This window comes from Pleurodeles waltl, chromosome 7 (assembly GCF_031143425.1).
Source record: "Pleurodeles waltl isolate 20211129_DDA chromosome 7, aPleWal1.hap1.20221129, whole genome shotgun sequence".
Lineage (NCBI taxonomy): Eukaryota > Metazoa > Chordata > Amphibia > Caudata > Salamandridae > Pleurodeles > Pleurodeles waltl.
In genome coordinates, this window is record NC_090446.1 from 465,337,786 (window position 1) to 465,359,851 (window position 22,066).

Consider the following 22,066-nt stretch of genomic DNA (forward strand, 5'->3'; position numbering starts at 1 on the left):
GCCAATTCAACCTAGCATGTGCAGTGTATTTAAAAGGTAGGACATGTACTGGTGTGTTTTACATGTACTGATAGTGAAATACTACCAAATTCGTTGTTCACTATTGCAAGGCCCATCTCTTCCATAGATTAACATGCAGACTGCCTTTAAATATCTTTTAAGTGTAGTGTCCCATTGGGAGCAGATAGAGGTCAGGAGTTTGGTGTCTCTGAATTCACAATTTACAAATACCTCTTTTGATAGAGTTGGTTTTCACATTGTCTGTTTGAAAATGCCTCTTTTTAGAAAGTGGGCATCTTCTTGCTTAACCATTCTGTGCCTCTGCCTGCCTGTGGAACCCAAGTCTGAGTCAGAATGACAGTTGGGCTGTTAGTGAATTCCCTCTAGACAGTGGCACAGAGGTAGCTGAGGAGTGTCCTGCATATCCTGATGAGTCTCCAAGGCTAGAGTGGGAAGAGAGTCGCTGACACTTACAACGGAAAGGGCTGTGCCTGTCCTCACACAATTCAGTGTCCAACCCCCTGGTGTGTGTCTGGGGCCAGGCCTGGGCAAGGCAGGATCTTGTGAACAACAGAACCTTTCCTTGAAGTTTACCTTCTTCAAAGGCAAAAATGAGTAGTGGATATAAAACCGCAGATTTTTAGAATATTTCTGGATCAAGAGGAACCTCTGTCAAGAAGAAGAGCTGGAGAGCTGGAGGAAGACTGCTCCTTTGCTGTGTGTGTTTTGCTGGGTTGGCCTGCAGTTGCTGCTTCTGCCTAAAAGAGGACAAGGACTAGACGTTGCTGTGTTTCGCCACTAAAGATTCTCCAGGGGCATGGACTGAGCCTGCCCCCTTTTACGAAGTCTCAGAGCCATCAAAGACTCCATCTGCCAGCACCTGGGATCTCTTGCAGAGACCCCTACAGTGCCAAGTGGTGCCCCATCCAGTTCCTGGTTTATTGAAAGGAGAAGCTGGTGACCCCAAGGTAAAAATCCACGCACCAGAGCCGAGCAGTAGAAAAATTTATGCAATGCCCGCACTGCGGCTAAAAATTTGCCAGCTCAGCGTGCATTCATTGTTGTTGTGGATTTTCCATGTTTCATCCCTGGGTGTCAAAACCTTCAACATCATCGCGCAGACCTGAGGCTGCTGTCTGGAAATCGACTTATCTCTTCCCTGCGTGGAAAGAATCGATGCATCACTTGCCCAGCAGAGAAAGAATTGATGCACGGCCTCACTTGCGAATAATGAATCGACCATCGCTTGTTTTTCCGCTGCACGCTCGCTCGTGTGGCTTTATTTTTGACGCATACCAGGTAATTTGTGCTAAAACCATTCATCCATTGATTTCTATAGGTTAAGACTCATTTTACTTTAAGAAAAGAGCCAAGGCCAATATCGTAGCACAACAGCACCCTCGGAATGCGCACTGTCTGCAGAGCATACAGTGCACATTCGGAGGGAACTGGGCCGGAGGGGGCTTGGACTGCCCACGGCATGGTCGTGGGAAATGCAGAGGTCCCCCTGTGGCCTCCAGCACTTTCTTTCCACCAGCATTTTTTTGGGCGGTTAAACTGCGAGGCTGGCAGTATGAGGCTGGCAGTTCTGAGGCTGCCAGGCTCGGGGTGATGGTCGGACTGCCGCATTCCTGGTGGTCAGACCACCACATTACGACCCTAGTGGTTGGACTGCCAGGGGACCCCCATCCCTTCCAGGATCATGGTTCCCAATGGGCTGACAGTGGATGGATTCATGGTCAACCACTGCAGTGCTAATTTCAGCATCGCCATGCTGATCATGAGCCTCCTTTCTGCCAGCCTTTTCATGGCAGTATAACCAACAATGAAAAGGCTGGTGAAAAGGAAGTGCTGGTGGCCAAAGGGGGACCTCAGCACTGCTGACGACCATGTCCTGGGCAGTGCAAGGGCACCGCTGCCCAGCCCCCTTGGAATGTGCACTGACTGCTTTGCATTCAAAGGGTGCTGCTGTTCTAAGGGAGCCAAGATCAATATCGTAGCACTTACATTGTAATACGATGATCCCGCTGGTCAGCCCAGTAGGAACATCGTAATATGACTGGGGTAAGGCCTCTGGGTGATGGTGGTCTCAGTCCCTGCAAGTTTGGCAGTCTGACTCAAAACTTTATTGTGTGATTACTTAAGATCTTTGCAAAAAATACATGATGTAGCAAGTTACAGACATCAGCTAATAATACAAATAGTGTACCGCTGTTGAGCAATAATGACAATTCTTAATTGGTAAAACCGTTAAAATTGGAGTCCATTACAATTAAAGAAAAGTAAGAGGTGCAGCAAAAGATATCAGAACTTGGTGTGGTCCTGGCGTCATACTTTTAAAATGAGATACTAGTGTATAACTGTTAAATAGTTAAACATTTAATCAGTTAGACGTGCAGTTTTCATTTAATTTTGCTTGCAGTTGTCAAATTAATTTCCCAAATTTGGCCAGCTCTACTGGCTCTTTTAAAGTAAATACCAAAGTTCTAGCCTCGGAGCAGGATCTTATGCTGTGACGAAGGAAGAGGGGTATTAGTAAAGTGCGTTGTGCGTTCAGCAGTGCCGGACAATGGCATAGTAGATGGATGAATGACTCTGTTTTATAGCCAGAGTCTACATCAGTTTCTACTGGTGAGTGAGCGCCATTTTGGATTCAGTTCCTTTATTTTCAGGCCAAGCAGTCTGGCAAAGGCAATTTGTGTCACACAGGCCTTCCTGATTGTGCAAGCTAGGTAGGGCTGTTGTGCCAGATGCTCTGTGTCACTCTTTTAGGATGCCGACACTGCTCTTTGCACTGCAGTGTTGCTCAATTGTCCAGGTCACATGCATGTGAAATAATTTGTATCTGTCTTGTCAGGATCACCTTGATGTCTTTATTTCAAAGATGTGGTGAAGAGCTGATTTCAGAGTGTTGGTTTGTGGTATGATTAATTTATAGTAGTACTCCAGGACAGCCCCCATATGTGCCCAGTTTTGGCCTTCCAGCCCAAGTTCTAGCCTTATCAGGTTGCTCCTTAGATATTGTGGGACTTTGAGTATTCTTTGATAGATTTTCACTTGGAGCTTTTCTATCAGTGTGGTGAGTTGGCCTGGGTAGGCTTAGTGCCCATAATTTAATGCTGGTAAGAAAGAAGCTTTCAGTACTTGGATAATTAATCTGGCGGTCGGGCTTTTCATGATTTTGTTTAGCTGGAAAAGTCTAGTTATTATGAAATCAGCTTTTGCCTTCAGGTGATGAAGATGAACTTTGGGCTTTGCCTACAGCCAGATGCCTAGGTAATTATAGGTGTCTGTGCTACAGATGTTGAGTGGCCCCATTTTCTAGTGGAGGTGCTGGTGTTTAAATGGCCCACCAAGATTATTACTTTAGTTTTTGAGGGGTTCACCGTCATTTTGTTTGCTGTATTATAGCCATGCAAAGCAGTAAGGGCTTTTTGTAGGCCAGTTTTTGAGTGGTCCAACAAGATGATGTCAGCTGCATATTGCAGAAGGGTGAGTTGGAGTTTCCCGATTTTAGGTGGGATCAGGTTTGCGTATTTTAGTGCTTGTGACATGTCTGCTGTGTAAAGATAAAATAGCAGAGGCGCGAGCACACACCCTTGTTTTAGCCTGCTAGTGGTGGGGATCTTCTTGCTAATGGCAGAGCTCTATAGCATAACTCTTTCACAGGTTGATGAGTAAAGTGGAATTATTCCCCCTAGTAGCTTGCTTGGAACTCCCCAGTTGTGGAGCATTCTCTATAGCTGGTTCCGGTCCACCACATCAAAGGCTGCAGAATAGTCTACAAAGCACGCAAATAGTGGAGGGGTCTTTTAAGTGGTTGCCTCATGTATCAGAAATGAGAGAGCCACTACATTATCTATGGTCGCAGATTTTGCCCTAAAGCCAGTTTGGCAAAGAGGTACTACCCCAGTGTCTTCTGCCCAGTTTTGTAGTTCATCCAGGACGACAGAGGCAAAGCTTCTTGCTTCGATGTCTAATAGGGCAATAGGACAGTACTTTGCTGGGTCATGTCTGTCCCCTTTTTTAAAAATTAGATGCAGTATGGAGCTTCTCCAGGCGTTGGGTATTTCCTCTGATTCCAGGCAAGACCAGTAGAGTGCCGACAGAACCAGGGACCAAAGCTCTTTGTCTTCTTTGAAGATTTGTGCAGGGATGCCATTTGGGCTAGGGGCCCCTGATGATCTCATGTTTTGCAGAATTATATAAATTTCCCTTGGGGAAGGTGCAAAATCCAGAGCCAACAGGGTCTCATATGTGCCGGATTTAACCAGTAGATGTTTAGAGAGCGGTGAGTTGCCTGTGTACAGTTTCTTGACATGTTTTATCCATTCTGTTTCGTTTATTGCATTTATTCGAAGGTCGCTCTGTCCCACCTTGTTTTTACTGTACCCCCATAGATCGGCATGATTGTGTTTTCCTATGAAGGAGTAGATATGGACAACCTTGCTTTCAGCATGTTTATGTTTTAGAGACCAAATCAGCTGTTTGTGTTGTTTAACGTGTTCCCATAGTTTTATGGCTAACGCCATTTTCCCAATAACATTCCTAGTTTTGTTGTGTTGTTCTCTCAGTATACCAAGTCTCTGTTTGCTTTCCATTATGGGAGGTTGGGGATGAGTTTTATTGGAGCTCTGTTGTGAAATGTAAGGTGACCCTGCATGTTGCAAGAGGTTATCAGTAATTTCCGACCAGTTAGTCCGAAGTGTATCGCCTGCCGTTGTCAGCATTGTGAGGCCATTTAATTTCATCCATAAGCTGCATAGCCGGGCTGCCACTGGTCCCCATTTTATCCACCTGATTAGTCGTGATTCTTCCTCTCCTCATGAGGTTCCTATTAACTTTTGTGTTTCTCTGCATCTTATATCCATTTTGATGTTTTCTATGAGTGGAAGATGACCACTGGCGTTTACTTGTAAGATTTCAAAAGAGACCAGGCATCTAATGATTTCCTCTAAGGCAAATATATAATCCAAGGTGCTTTTACCATGAAAGGTTTTAGGGAATGACTGTGCATTCAAACTTGTATTTTTCAAATGCTGAAAGGAAAAAAGCCTATCTTTGCTAAGAAAATTATGGCAATAATGTGTGGCCATACATACTGGTTGTTCAGCGGTTGACCTCTTTCCCAGGGACCTGAGTTTAAAGTCTCTGCAGATTATAATGTTGTAACTAATGTGTTCACAGAGTATTCCATCCAAAGTGTCTGCTAAGTGGGCCATGTTTTCTGCTCTGTCATGACTGAACTTATTAAAATAAAGATTGAGTATTAGGAATTTTAACGTTTGGTGTTTTGGTGTTGAAGTTTCCAGCCTCATTATGGCAGCATTTAATTTTGTGTGGGAACCACTCAAAGTGAAGTCAAGATTGACATTCAAATACATCGAGAGGCTGCGAGACAGTCTGCCAAAAATATTTCTTTTTATTACAACTTTTTGTATTTCTTGGAAGCCCGGGATTGCCAAAGGCGAAATTAGCCATGTTTCTTGTAGGCTTATTATGTCAGCTTTTTTTAGGAGCAATTGTGCCTGGTCATGCTTCAGAAGTCTAGTCAGGCCTCTCACATTCCACAAGACAAGTGTCAGATGGCGCTGCAGCGCCTCTACGTTGTTTTCATTGTTAGGTATATTGCTGGTTGATACGCTGAGAGATCGGGGAGCTTCTATTGATGCTGATTTCAGTTCCTCTGGCTTGGAATACTTTTCTAGTGTGACTCGCTGGTGTCAAATAGGTGCAAAGTTTGGAAAGGTTGGTGTGCTGCCCTGCTATCTTGGAATAGCCTGTCCCTTTTAGAATCACATTTCGGTTCTTCACCAACTTGGGCCTTATGGGCCCTTTGATACACAATGAAAATTGGGCCTATCTCTGTGGGACAATGTACAACTAACACAAACTATACTTACTGATATGTTTCTGATATTGCCTGAAATGCACTATATTGCAAGGCTTGCCATTAGAACAGCCACCATGAAATATCATCGTCATTGCATACTAGCTGAAGCAGTCTTCCTTCTTGAAAATACCATTTGTGTACGTGCTGTTCTCAGTTCTGTCATAAGATGTATCACGCGATATTACACACGTAGGACATATTAGGTAACTTCCTTGTCTGTGCTTCAATTTACTATATATGGTGCGTTATGAAGAATTGACTGTAGCACCTTTAGCAATAGTGAAGAATTGATCAGACGTCAATGTCAAGGACCAATGAAATGCTCAATTCTGTTTGTGATTTGATATTATAAAAGATCATGTATTACTTCCTTATTCAGACTGTTCGAGCTACATTTATGCTGCTCAGTCTCCATGTACATCTATTTGTTGTTTCTAAATAAACCTTTTTGTCAACCAGGAAGAGCTGGCTAACGGTTGTTTGTATCCTGAGATGGGTATCTACAATTCAGCTTCTACAGTGTCAGATGGCGCTGCAGCGTCTCTACGGTGATAACGGGATGGGGTATTTGGTCTGGCCATGCATCTCTACTTTTATGCCCCATTCCTCCAGGACCTGCTTGTTTGCCAATATCCGATCAGCCAGTGTCGGGGGGCTTAAAGTTATTACAGTTGTTTCCCAGTGATTGTTGTGTTCGGGTAGCACCTTAAAAGCCACCCTTAAAATATTATCAAAGTTTATGATAAACTCTTCTGGTAATGCCTTGAATAGCTTCAGTAGGTTCGAGCAATTCAGGATATCATGACTTCCTTCTGAGCAGTAATGGGGTGTAAGAAATAGTTGAGCAAAGAGTGACCTATTCCTTGGAGCATTTATTCCTTAGGTCCCACCTTCACTAGCTTTTGGTTCTACCAGAGAGCTTCCTGTTATATTGGATTGTGATGAGTTAGAGCTTTGTGCTTCAGGTTTATGTAGTAAAGTGGCAATGTTCAAGGAGTCAGGCGAAAGGGAGATACATTTTTTAAAATAGAATGTGGATCCAGTCGGAGGTTACTTGTCATCATGCTCGATTATTGTTGTACTGATTTTACAGTTCCAATTCAGTGGCTGTATAGGCTGGTTGTCTGCTGGCTGTCCATCATCGTTATGCTTCTGATTTTTCTGGTCAATCTTTCTGCCCTTAAAAATTGTATATATGCTTAGGTTGTCTGGTGATGCTGTCTTACATTCCGTGTTTTGCTGTGCCTGTGATGAGGCCTTGTTTGTCTTCTGTTATGCCTTTTTTAGTCTCTTTTTCGCTTTCTTTGATAAAACTCCTGTCCAGTGTGGCGTTCTATTGTTCAGATCATTAGGGATGTCTATGTTTGTACATATCTCTACTTCAGTGCCGCTTTGGGGAAGCGAAAGAGGATTTTGCAGGGTTTGGGTCTTGTTTGTTTGTAAGTTGTCCCTTGCAGCTGGAAAGTTGAGCTGGTTAAGATGATTGTCCTGCTGGGGAACCAGGGCCAGAAGGTTAGATGGTAGTTTGGGATGTTTGCACCTCTTGAGTTGATGCTTCAATTGATGCTTTCGTTAGGGCCTGATTTATAGGATTAGCTTGTGCTGTATCTAGCGCTAATGGCCTGGTGATACCGGAGCTTTGCAGAGCTGTTTTCAATTCAGTAACCATGGAGGACAAAACTTCTGGTAGGACTGAGAATTTATCCACAATCGGCATGGAGGCACAAGCACTTACAGATGTAGTATTGCCCCGTGCTATAGAGTCAATGCTTAACCATCTTTGTTCCAATGCTGTGAATTTCGATTCCAGTTTGGCAGTTGGCTCGTCCAACTGCCAAACTCGTAACCAGGCCCTAGGATTGCTGTTTGAATCTTTTAATGACATTTCTTTGGCTTAGGCATATTACTTTTTGCCTTTTTTAATGATTACATGCACTAGATAAGGATTGGGTGGTTTACTGCAACAAACTATTTAATACACTACTTTAAATGAAAACTGCAAGGAATTACTTTGACAAAATGGCAGTACACTTTATTCTAAAGTCTACAGAACTTTTTAGAAGAGATGCAAAGAATCCTCCAAGCACATAACCATAATTTTCTAGGAAGTATAGTGCAGGAGTGTACTGAAAATTGCCCAGAACGTTTTAGAAACTATCTGTACAGAATTGTGCAAAGTCCATTTCTTAATTTGTGAACAGTATAGTAGAAGATCACTGAAAATTGTTTCTGTTATTCTCCAAAAGGCATCAAATCGATGATAGGCAATATTACATGTATTTTCTTTTTTATTATTATATGTTTAGTTTAAAACTCTGTTGTTTGCATGGAGAGACTATAATACATTTCTTGAAATAAAAATGACAATAAAGTGACAATAAGTGCAAGCTACTGCTTTAAAAAATGTATGCACACTTTATGTGTCAACAGAGTTATAAGAAGAGATCCTCCAAGCATATAACCACAATTCCTGCGCAGGATTGTTCTGAAAACTGTGCAGAATGTTTCAGATAAATTGTGTAAAATAAATTAGAATACGTGCAGAATTCAACAAAAATAGTATCAGGAATACTCCACAATATTATACAGAAATAAGCAGAATCTATAGAAAAATATTTATGGAGGTCAATAAAAACATCCTAATAGAAGACCTGCCCAATATTCTTCTACCTACAGCAGGAAGGATATGGATGGTTTTACTTGCCTTTTAAAAATATTATAATAGTAAGGGGCAGATTTACAATCCCCTTGCACTGCCTGAACACCGCCTAAGCATCATTTTTATGACGCTATGGCGGTGTTAAGGTGGACATTTGTCACGCACCATATTTACAAAGTGGTGCAATGCATGTATTGCATCATTTTGCAACCCCTTGATCCAGATTATGCCTGCGCCAGGCATAATGTGTGCAAGGGGGGCATTCCCACGCAGAGAGGTCTGAAAAAATGGTATAATGAAATTTGCAAGATTTTACTGTGACTGACATTTTTTTCGTAATTTTTAATGCCTGCTCAGGGCAGGTGTTAAAGTGACGCACAGATAATAATCTATGGGCTTCCTTGAACTTTGCTGCACTAGCACCAACGTTTTTGGCGCTAGTGCAGCAAACCACCACAACAGCATCAAAAATGTTGACACTGTTGTGGTACCAACCACCATGGTGCGTCACATTGTAAATACAGTGCAACCATGGTGTCCTGGGGTGGGGGGGTAAAGGGGAAGCAAGAAAAGTGGTGTATCTGGACTAATGTGCCACTTTCTTGTAAATATTCCCCCATAATTTTAATTTTAAATCTGTGTTATTTATAGAAGCAATCATGAATTAACCATAAGGGCAAGATATTGCTTTCACAAAATGTGTGTCACACATTAGAGTGCCTGCAGAGATTATTGGAAAAGTTACAATGAATTTCTTAGGTACATAGCCACATTTCTTTTGGAATATAAAGTGCAGGTATATTCTGAAAATGATTCCAATATTTTAGAAAAAGTGTTGTAACTTCTACAAACGAATGTCTGTAATGCACCAGCATATCATCTAGAATTATGCAGAATTCACAACCTTTATTATTTATTTAGCAATGTGCCATAAAACACATAAAAGAGAATTAAAAAAACATCAATAAAGTAAAACCATTTAAAATTATATCAGTAAGATTAGAAAATGAGAAATCCCGTTTTAGCAGCCTGGGTGATAAAGTGCATGTATTTTCCATGATACTAACCGAATCCATAAAACAGAATAAAAAGGCTTACACTCAGATAAAAAGCTCAACAGCAGGGCGAACAATAAGCATAAAATGCATGCAAAGCTAGCACAATGCCCAATTGTAAAATGGGCATAAATGTTCAACCATCACAGCAGTGCAGAATCCAATACCAAGTACTTACAGAGTACGGCAGAAAAATTTTACTGAAAAAAAACATGTTAATTATTCTTCTAAAACATGCATTACTCCTTACAAAAGAGTATTCTAAGGAACTCCATTTCTGTAGAACAAATTGCAGAATTATTTCAAACAGAAACTATACAATTCCTTATGTAAGGAGTGCATGATGCTTAAATAGCATGAACAATTTGTGAGAAAACTGTGAAGCAATATTTGTAGAAAGTGTGAATACATTGTAAAGTTAACAGTGCAAAATTGTTTAGAAACAGGGCTCAATTCTTTTTTTCAAATTTGTGGAATTCAGTACAATTTTGTTTAGATTTTATCCTAGAAAATAAGAGCTGCATCCTTCAGGAAAGTGCTCAAAATTAATTATAAAACATTAGCGGAACATTTAATAAAAGGTGAGTAGAACGTTCTTGAACAGGTAAGTTGAATTTTAGAGACTGGGGTGCAAAATAAATGAGAAAATGATTCAATGTACTTCAAATAAATGTGTACAAATCTGTAAAACATGCCTCTGGTACCATTCTAAAAAAAGTGTTTAAAATGGATAAGAGGAGGTTAGCAGAAATCATTACAAAGTATGTGGGATTAATAAAAATGAATCATCTCTCTGTTTCTTGAGTCCTCTATTACTTTTGGGCATAACAACATTTATATTAGCAAATCTATCCCCTTTTTGTGGTAATATGTTTTACGAAAGACTGGACCGGTCCACCTATTCAACATTTTGGCATTTCCCAGAAGTATGCAAATCAGGGTGTTTTTTGTCAAATCAGTGAAAAACTACAGTGGTTTTCATTGTTTTAGTGTCTAGCCTAGAATTTTGGAGGGGCACCCTGCCACCAAGTGCAGGGTATGGAAAGGGACGGAGAGAGGCAGAATGCCAGGGTTCCTTTCATTTTCTTTAATTTTTTTCAATCAGAAGCAGAGAGGGGTTGCCAGATTTTGTTGAGGGAGGCAGAGTGGGGTAAAAGGGCATTTTGTGACTGGCTCCAATGGGGCTACTCTTCCAATCAAAGCTGGTCTATGCTTATAGTAGGGCTGCCCAGGGTAGGGCTAAATGCACATAATAGACAATGCAATACCTATTTACAATTGTATTAAGTCACTTTGAATGCTCTGAAGAAAATACTCATATATAATTTCATATGTGTAAAATTGCTAGGATCATATGACTGATTTCCTACAACTGCGGACCAAAGGTAAGATTTATTATTTAAATGGTATGCCACCACCTATATAAGCGGTGTCCACACAAAACAGTGAAAAAGATGGTAAATTAGAAATAATTGCCTCCTATTTTTAAATCTGTGTCTGCATGTAGCCATGCAATCTAAAGTGCTGTCTACCTCTCACTAATTCATTTTATTAATGAAACACATCCTTTAACTATGTCCTTCTTAAATCATGATTAATAACTATTTTAACTTACCATTTACAATGAAAAAAGGATAAAGATTTACTAAGTTCCATTGAAAACTTGAACCACAGTTCTTAAATAAAACATGTAACATTATCTAGAAATAATGTACAGAAATCTTCAGAAAACATTCAGAATTCTTCCAAAAATATGTGCAGACCGCTTAAAAAACTGTGCTGTGCTACTTTGAAGAAACATAAGGAGGCATCTTCACAAGGGATGCACTTATGTGCCGAAGGACAGCAAAAGTACGACTTTTTATTAGGAAAACAGGCAAAAATGTTTAAGAAATTAAATACTTTAGTCTGCAGAAAAACAAATTTGAAGTGCTTGCAGAAATGATGAAAAAGGTGGTGAATTTATTCAAACTATTCTTATTACAGGAATAAATATGAACCTATTTATGTTGAATTATTTTTTAGGAATTGTAGGATTTAAGACATTAGCAAGCAAAATAATGTAAGCTGCGCAATGTATAAGGCCAAATATACACAATTTAATATTAAATGTGGGAGGAGTTATTTAAAAAGTGCTTTTGACATTTTTTCAGGAGTGTTTTAAATGTCTTGCGTAAAATATGCTGAAGTAATTAAAAGGGAACACAGAAAAGGGAGTAGAGTAATTTAAAAAATGTATGGAAAATATATAGAATTTAATACAAAAGAAATACACATTTTAAATAATCAGATCAGTTTTTTGTAGAAATAAATTGCAGCATTCATTAGAACATTTATGCATAACTAATTTGCAAAATGATGGGTAATTATGAAGATATGTGCAGAATCCTTCCAAATATAACTCTTCAGGAAAAACATAATTAGAAAATGTGCACATAATTCATTAAAAATGTGTCAAAATTATATTAGTAATCAGTAATAATTATGAAAATTGTGAATTATATTGTCATAATAGGGCAAAATCACAAGGAAGGTTGTGGATAATGTTTCTGAAAGGTATGCCTCATTCTGGTGATAACAAGCTCTGAATTCTCCTATGTTTACTAGGAGTGATCAGGAAAAAGACTGCATACATTTACAAAAAGTAGATTTCATACACATATTAAAAAAAATGTAAAGTACATTAAAAACAGATTGCAGATTATTTCAGATAGTGTCCAGTACTGCTTACAAATGTGAGTATGTTCACCACAAATCTTCAGGGTTTTCAAAATTCCTTTATGAGTCGAAAATTATCATTAAGTGAATACCTCAGACCTGATCAATCATGAAAAGTCTTTTCTTGGAGTCCTGGGGTAATCATAAGTTAGTGAGTCTTAGCTGTGGTGATTAAGTTAATTTACAACTATTGTCCAAGATTCATAATACTATTGCACTCCAAATTGGATGGCCAGAGAGTCCCTTTACACAATAGGCTCTCTACAAGTAGTGAGAGAGCGCAGTCAAGGTTCTCTAAGAGGTAGGCGTTTTAGAGACTGGTAATATGATATGTCACAATGGATAATACAATAACTTCAATGTCAAATCAGTGCTTTTCTTTATAAACGGATTCAGAAATTAATACCATGTTAAGTAACATAGTACACTTAGAAGAAAGATACATATTGAGACCATAAGCTCCTAACACTCTCTAGGCCTAAGTTACTACCTGAAATGTCTTTGAAGCTCTTTTGCACTGAGCTCGAGAATTCACTTTACCATGAAGCCCTATAGCCAATGTCATTCTACGGAATGACTCAGATTGACTAGGGTCTCTTCAAAAGTATTCAGGACACTTAGAAAAATATGGTCGATTTTACTATCAAGTACTTAATTGACTACCAAAGTTAATTCAAGCCTTTTGTTAAAAAACATAAGAGCTGAAACTGAAAAATCCTCAAACTCAAAAATCAACCAATTAAAAAACCAAGAACCCACCAGTAAAAAAATCTTGAATGTTTCCAGTGATGTCCTTGGTGACTTGCAGTCTTCTCACTTGTGCTCCGTAAGGGTCACACCCATGTCTAGTTGAGTCCAGAGTTCCCTTAGGGCTCAATTGGACTACATCCCTTGAAGGAGACAGTTGGCAAGTTAATGAGTGTTGTCTCAAGGGGCCTTTTGGTTAATTTGTCATTATCTCACAATCTACTGGTTGTGGTGCAGTTATTCCAGCAGCCATACTCCAGTGGGTTCCCTGAGCAATGACAGAAATTCACAGTGGCAGCAATAATACTGGACAAGGTGACCGAAAGGGTGAGCATGGCCTAAAGTGGTATGGTGGAAAGAAATTAGAGGGATTGCTAACAAGAGTGACTGCCAGTGGTTAGACTATCTGCAAGCAATCCTCCCTTCACCTTTTGTGTGTTTGATATTACACCCTAGGTGGCCAATGGTATGACCACATGTAGGTCCTGTGCCTACTGTGCCACTGGAGCCAAGCTGACCCAAATAGGCCAAACAGGTCTCTGGTTGCTTCTGATCCAGTTCAGAGGAGACCTGACTTGGCAGTTCAGGGTGGACTATTCCTCTTGGAGCAGGACTAAGGCTGATTTGAATATGGCTGGAGGCCATATGCAACTGAGGTTGCATGGTGGACAGAAACAAAAGGATGGGTTGAAATGCTACTCTGAGTGACTGCCTGTGGTTAGACTGTAAGCATTCCTGTAATCACTTTTTGAGTGGTTGATGTAGAGCCCTAAGTGGCCAAGTGTATGGCAGTTATAAGTCATGTGCTCACTATGGCTCTGGAGCTAAGCTTTACCCAAAGGAATAAACTTAAGCAGGCCGAAAATAGTCTTGGATTGCTTGTGTTCCAGATCAGAAAGGATCGGACTTGGTGGGCACAACATGATTGGTTGGAATGCTACCCAAAGCAATTGCCAGTGATTGGACTATTTGCATGCATTGCTCCTATCACATTGTGTGTGTTTAACAGTGACTTCAACCAGTGGTACTTCAGAACAGTAAGAACTAAAAACAATGGTTCAAGTGGTTATAGACCTAAGACAACCTACTCCAGAAAATAACTCCTAACCCCACCTGAGGGGCTTGAAGCCTGACTGCCTAATGGTTCTGCTAGAAGTACAAAAGAGGTGGGTATAGGCATCCTAAGGACATGAGGAATGTTGGTGGTGGAGCTCACTAAACCTTTTCAAATTATAAGAGCAATAGAACAGCCCATCAAATTGTTTCCACTGATTCTCAAGGCCAGCTTGACTGCCTCTACCTTGTGGTTCCGGGGATGAGTTGGATATCCTAGATGCTCCCTCAATCATCCTTCTAGTTAGCTGCTCCTTGTTTGGCCTTCCTTGAATGAAGCCATTTCTCCTTTCAGGCCCAGTCCAGCTTTGTGTACTGGCAATCAGGTATTTTTTCCCTTCCAGATCAAACAGCAAGCTGCTCAGACTTAGGTCCTATTTTAAGAAAGAATGGCAACCATATTGAGCTTTCACTCTTATGGCCTTCCTTCCTTACTTGGTTGTGTAATCCATGTCAGAGTCCAGTTCACAAACTTGAACAAGTAGTGGCTGAGGTGGTCACTAGCTATTCTGCTCTTGAAGCCAGGACAGACTATGAACAAAGCAGAGCATGTGCTATTTTCAAAAGTTCCAGAGGTACCTCAAATCCCATCCAATGATGCTGGTGATATAAGCAGGCTTTCTGCCCTTGTGGTCACACTGAAGCCATTTGGCTGATGTGCCAGATGTATTGACCTCTACCTGGAGTGCTGGTGTCAGGTAAATGGACACAAAAGTCATGGAGGAGGGATGGATTTCATTAAAACAGGGGAACATGCACTGAAACAAATGGAATGGACTTGCTACCTCCTGCCACTCAGCCACCTACAAGAAAACAGTTTTGGAGAGCAGGGTAGGAGACTGTGTACATGTAGATTGGAATGGGTGGCTATAATGAGCCTAGCACAAAGGAGACCACCTTCTTGTGCAACACACACGTCGGATCCAACAGATTCCAGCAGTCACCAGTCCATTTGTAATACTCGTTACTAGTATTCGTAAAATCAATGCATAATGAAACCACACTTGATAGCTGAGTGGACATTTCAGAGCAGAGATCTGGTGGTCTCTCTCTCGCTACAGCAGTACTGGTAAAAAGATCTGTGCCTTAAGTTAAAAACAAAACTGCCACTAATATCAGTTACCACGCTAATCGGTTGAAAGGAAAGTATTTACTCAAAAAGAAGGTACAGTTTTGGTGCCCTCCTGACATCAGAACCCAGCTTTGATGTGAACAAACTGATTAACCAAAGGGAGCACCTACAGTGGACTCATGAAATGCTTTAGCTTGCACTGTGACCAGAAACATACAGTGTCAGGGTGGCACAGCATAATCATAAGACCTGCAGATGACTCTTGTTCCAGCAAAGAATGAATGGCGGACATTAGCATACTGGTGGTGAAGGCGTGGATGTTTAGTTTATTCATTACCAAATGGAAAGCCTGGGGCTGCAAACTCCAGGTATGGGACTCGGATGGCAATGGCATCTCGATTGGTTTTCTCCACATCACCGTTGTTGAGAATTAAATCCACTATTTCACTGACCCAGGTAGTGCCTGCAAAGAAGGAACAAAAAAAAGATCAAACACAGAACAAAAGTTACACCCTTTCATGCAGTGGAAATATGCCTTAAAGACTTAAAGGAACCCTTGTATGAAGTAGCATATGTAACTAGAACCTGTACGTGTAGAAAAGTCAGTTGGGAAGATGTTACGATCAACGAAGAATTTTCCACACGATGAAAGTGTTCACTATGCGTTTATTTCTTCAAGTACAGAGCCACCTCCAAAGAGTGCTGACATCCGCCCCAACCGCCGTCTTCTCGCTCTTGTCAGCCGTCCTCCCCGTCATCCCCCAACATTCCAGCTTGACGTCATACTCCCACGAGCCCCGCATTCCACAATCCTACTCTCAAAGACCACACACCAGGTTCCAAACACAACATACCATCTTCCCCTTTTTTTTTTTTTTAAAGATACAGAGAATAATAAAACAAAATACTCCCCCAAAACAAACAACCCCGAAAGATACAACAAAATTGAAGGAACTAGTGCTCAGGTCTTAATTTCCATGGTAAAAATCTTTCATGGGAAGATCGGCGTGGAAAATCTACCAATCCATCTGAAGCAGCCTTATGAGAATCCATTTTATGTGAATCTTGGGCATATAAATTAGAATTCCCACCATAGCTCCTTATTCCATCCACACTGTTATCACACTCACTACAAGCACCCGAATCCGAACCTTCAGAAAGTTTTACAACTTTGGATAGATTCCACCAACGACCATCACTAACCATAACTGCATTCCCATAAACTTTTCTCACTCTGACTGGATTACTGAAACAAACATCACCTTTTTTAACAGCTACACTTTTCTTTATACGCACCCAGTCTCCAGGATTAACCATACACAATTTGGTGGCTTTAATGGTATCAAATCTTCTTTTCATGCGCTCTTGTCCTGACCTCACATTTTCCCACTCAACCACACTCATACCTCCACTTGATGTTTTATTTTTCAAATTACTCGCTAACCACGACGGGAACAGGACAGTATTTGGTTTTCGACCTCTTAGTGCCTCAAACGGTGAAATATTAGTCAATGAATGGGGTGTTGAACGATATACCCACAACATAGTGCTCACAGCCTTAGTAACATCATAATTATTGCATCTAGCCCATTTTATACAGTCACCAACCACTCTATTCATCCTTTCAACCAAACCATTAGTTTGGGGGTGATATAAAGAACTCTTCAAATGTATAATACCAGATTGTCTTAAGAAATCTTCCATCTCAGAACTCACGAACTGTACCCCATTGTCTGAGATAATAGTTTCTGGAAAGCCCTCCCGCATAAACACTTCTTTAAGAAACAAAACAGCATTGGACGTTGAAGGTACAGCACAAAAGCGAACTTCAGGCCATCTACTGTGATAATCCATAAGAACAAAAGCATATCGTAAGTTGTGGGGAAGAAAATTAAACGGCCCAACCATGTCTATTCCCACCTTAGACCACGGTCTTTCAGGCACTTCAATGGGATGTAAAGGTGGTGTACGTACTTTCATACCCTTTTCCGCAGAATTGCATACCACACACCTTTTGACCACAGCATCCACCTCTTTATCCATGGAAGGCCACCAATAACTTTCCCTCAATCTCCTCTTGGTCATAGTCGCTCCAAAGTGTCCTTCATGTGCCAACTCTATCAGACCCGAACGTATGTCATAGGGAGGAATACACCTCTCACCCCTCAAAAGAATCTGATCTTCTATTGAAATTTCACTCGCAACTTTACAAAATGGTTGTAGTGGTAAAGCAACATTCTTTTCTCTCGGCCATCCATTGACGACAAATTCTCTAACTTGGACCAACACTGGATCCTTCCGAAAAGCCTCTTCCCAATCAGCTTTGCTAAAGGCTTTGGACGCTGGAAGATCCACAGTGGCAACAAAACAATCCTCTCTATCATCTTCAGAGTCAAAATCATCAAAAGTCATTATAGGAAACCTAGATAGAAAATCCGCTCTCACATTGAATTTCCCAGGCAAAAATTTGACCTCCACATCATATTGTAACAATTTAGTAGTTAGGCGGGCGATGCGTGGTGTAGTATAGTTGGTTTTGTCTCCACTAATAATATAAATTAGAGGTTTATGATCTGTCACAATGACAAACCTTCTGCCCCATATATAACTCTTAAACTTTTCACTCGCCCAGACACAAGCCAATAACTCTTTCTCTATTACCGAGTAGTTCAACTCAGCTTCTCTCAATACTCTAGAGGCATAACTAATGGTAGCTTCACCACATTCAGTGTCCTGGACAAGGACAGCACCCAAACCGTACTTACTAGCGTCAACCATTATTTTACACCTCAATGCTGGATCATATGGACGTAATGCCTTAGCCTTAATCATTTCAGATTTTACCAAATCAAACGTGTCCTGACACCCCGCATCCCACAAAAATTCAACCCTTTCCTTCAACATATTGGATAAAGATTTCATTTTGGAGGCGTAATTAGGAATAAACCTAGAATAAAATTCGCACAACCCAACAAAAGAGCGAAGCTCGTCCTTGTTCTTTGGCTGAGGACACTCTCGAATAGCATCCACCAACCCAGGTCTCGGTTTGACCCCTTCCGCAGAAACAACATGTCCCAAGAATTCAATCTCTTTTTTCCAAAATTCACACTTGTCCTCTTTAACAACCACCCCATTCTCCTCAAAAATCCGTAAAACAGACTTAAGCACTGTGTCATGTTCAAATAACTGTTTGGCAAAAATCAACACATCGTCCTGAAATACCAGGACCCCGTCAATATCTCTAAGGAGATGTGACATGATACGCTGGAAGACTGCAGCCGCCGAGGCCAGACCAAAAGGCATCCTACGAAATTGAAAAGTACCAAAAGGTGTGTTAAAGGCCGTAAGGTGTCTGGAATCTTCATCAAGGACAACTTGGTGATAAGCCGACGCTAAATCAATTTTAGAAAACCATACTGCCCCATTCAATTTCTCAAGCAAATCATTGATTCTGGGTAGCGGAAAGGAGTCGACCCAAATCTCTTTGTTGAGACTCCTCAAATCAACACACAAACGCATCTCGCCATTGCGTTTGCGTGCGACGACAATGGGAGATAACCATAAGCTAGACTCAATCGGCTCAATTACACCTGACACTTGTAATTTCTCTATTTCTGACTTAAGGTCATCCCTCAAACTGAAAGGTATCGCTCTTAATTTGTGCTTAATGGGTATGGCGTCACATTTGATTTTGATATTATGTTTAAAACCTTTGATACACCCTAATTTTTTCTCAAAAACACAAGGGAACTTCTTATGAAGAGTCGATAGATCAAAATCACTATGGTCTTTAACTACCATCACTTGTTCCGAAGTACCTGGTCTCAGTACCATACCAAATAGACCTTGGTGGAACCAACCTAAAATGTTAAGACCCTTGACCGCCACATATATCTTTCCACAAATTTTGCGCCCCTTAAACTCCAACACATCATCGATGAAACCCTCCAACTCAATCTTCCTTCCCTCATAGGAAACTGGAGCTCTGTCAGGAGGAAACAACTTCCTAGTACCCCACGTTTTCTTAAACAGGTCTGAGGTTATCATTGTGATGCGTGCCCCAGAATCCACCAGAAGATGGAGTGTTTTATCCCCCACACGAATATCCACATACGGATCCACACACTCCTCCGAATCTCCCGAAAGCACTTGTTCATCTGTGACAACCACAATCATGTCACGAAATTCATTCTCCAAACATTGAACAGACATTTCTTTGTCATCACACGCACTGCTGATTTTAGCATTCTTATTTCCAGGATTCTGACACACCCTAGCGAAATGTCCTGTCCTGCCACATTTGTGACACACCACATTCTTGGCAGGACAACCTTTAGAGTCTTTTGGATGTGGAAAATTCCCACATCTAAAACATATATTGCTACGTTTGAAAAATTGATTATTGCTGGTCCTAAGATCCTTGCGAGAAGAAACAACATTGACACAAGGTTTCTCTTCTTCCTTGCGTTGAGCCGAAAGTTCCTTAACCCCTTCTGTGCCGCGGACGTAGTGGTTACGTCCCGCGGCACAGTGCTGCTGTGCCGAGGACGTAACCACTACGTCCTCGGCACACAGCCCAGAGGGAGCGCTCTCGCTCCCTCTGTGTGCTTCCCCCCATCCCCAAAGTCAGGGATGGAAGGGGAAGCCCTTCCCCTTCCACCCCCGACCCCCCCCACCCCCCCATAATGACGTCAGCGCGCGATCGCGCGCTGACTTCATTATGGGGATTTCGCCGCACAGGAAGCCATTTGCTTCCTGTGCGGCGAACGGAGAAGAGGCGAGTTCCTCTTCCCGGTGGGTGGGGGGTTTGGGCTAAAGAGGCACCGGGGGAAAGGAAAGGCTTTTCCTTTCCCCCGGTGTCTCTTTGAGCATTCCTGCTGCCCGATCGCATTGCGATCGGGCAGCAGGAATGCCCACTAGACACCAGGGATTATTTTTTTTTGTTGTTCTTTACGGTTTCTTGTTTGCGGGGAGCGGCCCCTTGGGCAAGGGTCGCTCCCCTTGTGGGGGCAATTTGTTACGGCCATTTCTGCCCCCCTTGGGGGCAGATTGGCCTACTTTTTAGGCGGATCTGCCCCCAAGGGGGGCAGAAACCACTGGATCACCAGGGATTTTTATTTTCTGTGCATTTATGTTGGGGGGGGTGCCCCCTTGGGCAAGGGGCGCCCCCCCCAAGGGGGCAGAGAACTGTTGGCCTTTTCTGCCCCCCTTGGGGGCAGATCGGCCTATTTTTTTTAGGTCCATCTGCCCCCAAGGGGGGCAGAAGCCACTTAGGCACCAGGGATTGTGTGTGTAGTGAATGGGGGGGCGCCCCCTTGGGCAAGGGTCGCTCCCCTGTGGGGGGCATGTCCTTTAGGGCCATTTCTGCCCCCCTTGAGGGCAGATTGGCTACTTTTTAGCCAGATCTGCCCCCAAGGGGGGCAGAAAACACTAGATCACCAGGGTTTTTTATTTTTATGTGTATTTATGTGGGGGGGGTGCCCCCTTGGGCAAGGGGCGCCCCCCCCAAGGGGGCAGAGAACTGTTGGCCTTTTCTACCCCCCTTGGGGGCAAATCAGCCTATTTTTTTTAGGTCCATCTGCCTCCAAGGGGGGCAGAAGCCACTTAGGCACCAGGGATTGTGTGTGTAGTGGATGGGGGGGCGCCCCCTTGGGCAAGGGTCGCTCCCCTTTGGGGGGCATGTCTTTTAGGGCCATTTCTGCCCCCCTTGAGGGCAGATCAGCCTATTATTTTTAGGCTGATCTGCCCCCAAGGGGGGCAGAAACCACTAGAACGCCAGGGATGTTTTTTTATGTGTTTATTTTTGTGGGGGGGCGTCCCCTTGGGCACGGGGCGCCCCCCCAAGGGGGGCATTGACCTGTTGGCCATTTCTGCCCCCCCTGGGGGCAGATGGGCCTATTTTTCTAGACCCACCTGCCCCCAAGGGGGGCAGAAGCCACGTAGACACCAGGGATAGTGTGTGTGTGTGTGTGTGTGTGTTAGTGGATGGGGGGGGGGCTTGGGCAAGGGTCGCCCCCCACTTTGGGGGCACATGTACCCAGGCCATTTCTGCACCCCTTCGAGACAGATCAGCCTATTATTTTTAGGCTGATCTGCCCCCAAGGGGGGCAGAAACCACTAGAACGCCAGGGATGTTTTTTTATGTGTTTATTTTTGTGGGGGGGCGTCCCCTTGGGCACGGGGTGCCCCCCCAAGGGGGGCATTGACCTGTTGGCCATTTCTGCCCCCCCTGGGGGCAGATGGGCCTATTTTTCTAGACCCACCTGCCTCCAAGGGGGGCAGAAGCCACGTAGACACCAGGGATAGTGTGTGTGTGTGTGTGTGTTAGTGGATGGGGGGGGGGCTTGGGCAAGGGTCGCCCCCCACTTTGGGGGCACATGTACCCAGGCCATTTCTGCACCCCTTGGAGACAGATCAGCCTATTATTTTTAGGCTGATCTGCCCCCAAGGGGGGCAGAAACCACTAGAACGCCAGGGATTTTTTTTTATGTGTTTATTTTTGTGTGGGGGCGTCCCCTTGTGCACGGGCGCCCCCCAAGGGGGGCATTGACCTGTTGGCCATTTCTGCCCCCCCTGGGGGCAGATGGGCCTATTTTTCTAGACCCACCTGCCCCCAAGGGGGGCAGAAGCCACGTAGACACCAGGGATAGTGTGTGTGTGTGTGTGTGTGTTAGTGGATGGGGGGGGGCTTGGGCAAGGGTCGCCCCCCACTTTGGGGGCACATGTACCCAGGCCATTTCTGCACCCCTTGGAGACAGATCAGCCTATTATTTTTAGGCTGATCTGCCCCCAAGGGGGGCAGAAACCAC

The 22,066-nt window shown here is 42.7% G+C and overlaps 1 protein-coding gene across 1 annotated transcript in view; it reads right to left on the reverse strand.

Moving 5' to 3' along the window:
• The window catches only part of LOC138304197 (sulfotransferase 1 family member D1-like), a 381,202-nt gene that overhangs the window by 144,718 nt on the left and 214,418 nt on the right, over window positions 1-22,066 (reverse strand). The window contains exon 2 of the mRNA XM_069244052.1: window positions 15,595-15,720. Coding sequence (XP_069100153.1) covers window positions 15,595-15,720 — 126 coding nt within the window. The remainder of the gene's footprint in view (window positions 1-15,594; window positions 15,721-22,066) is intronic.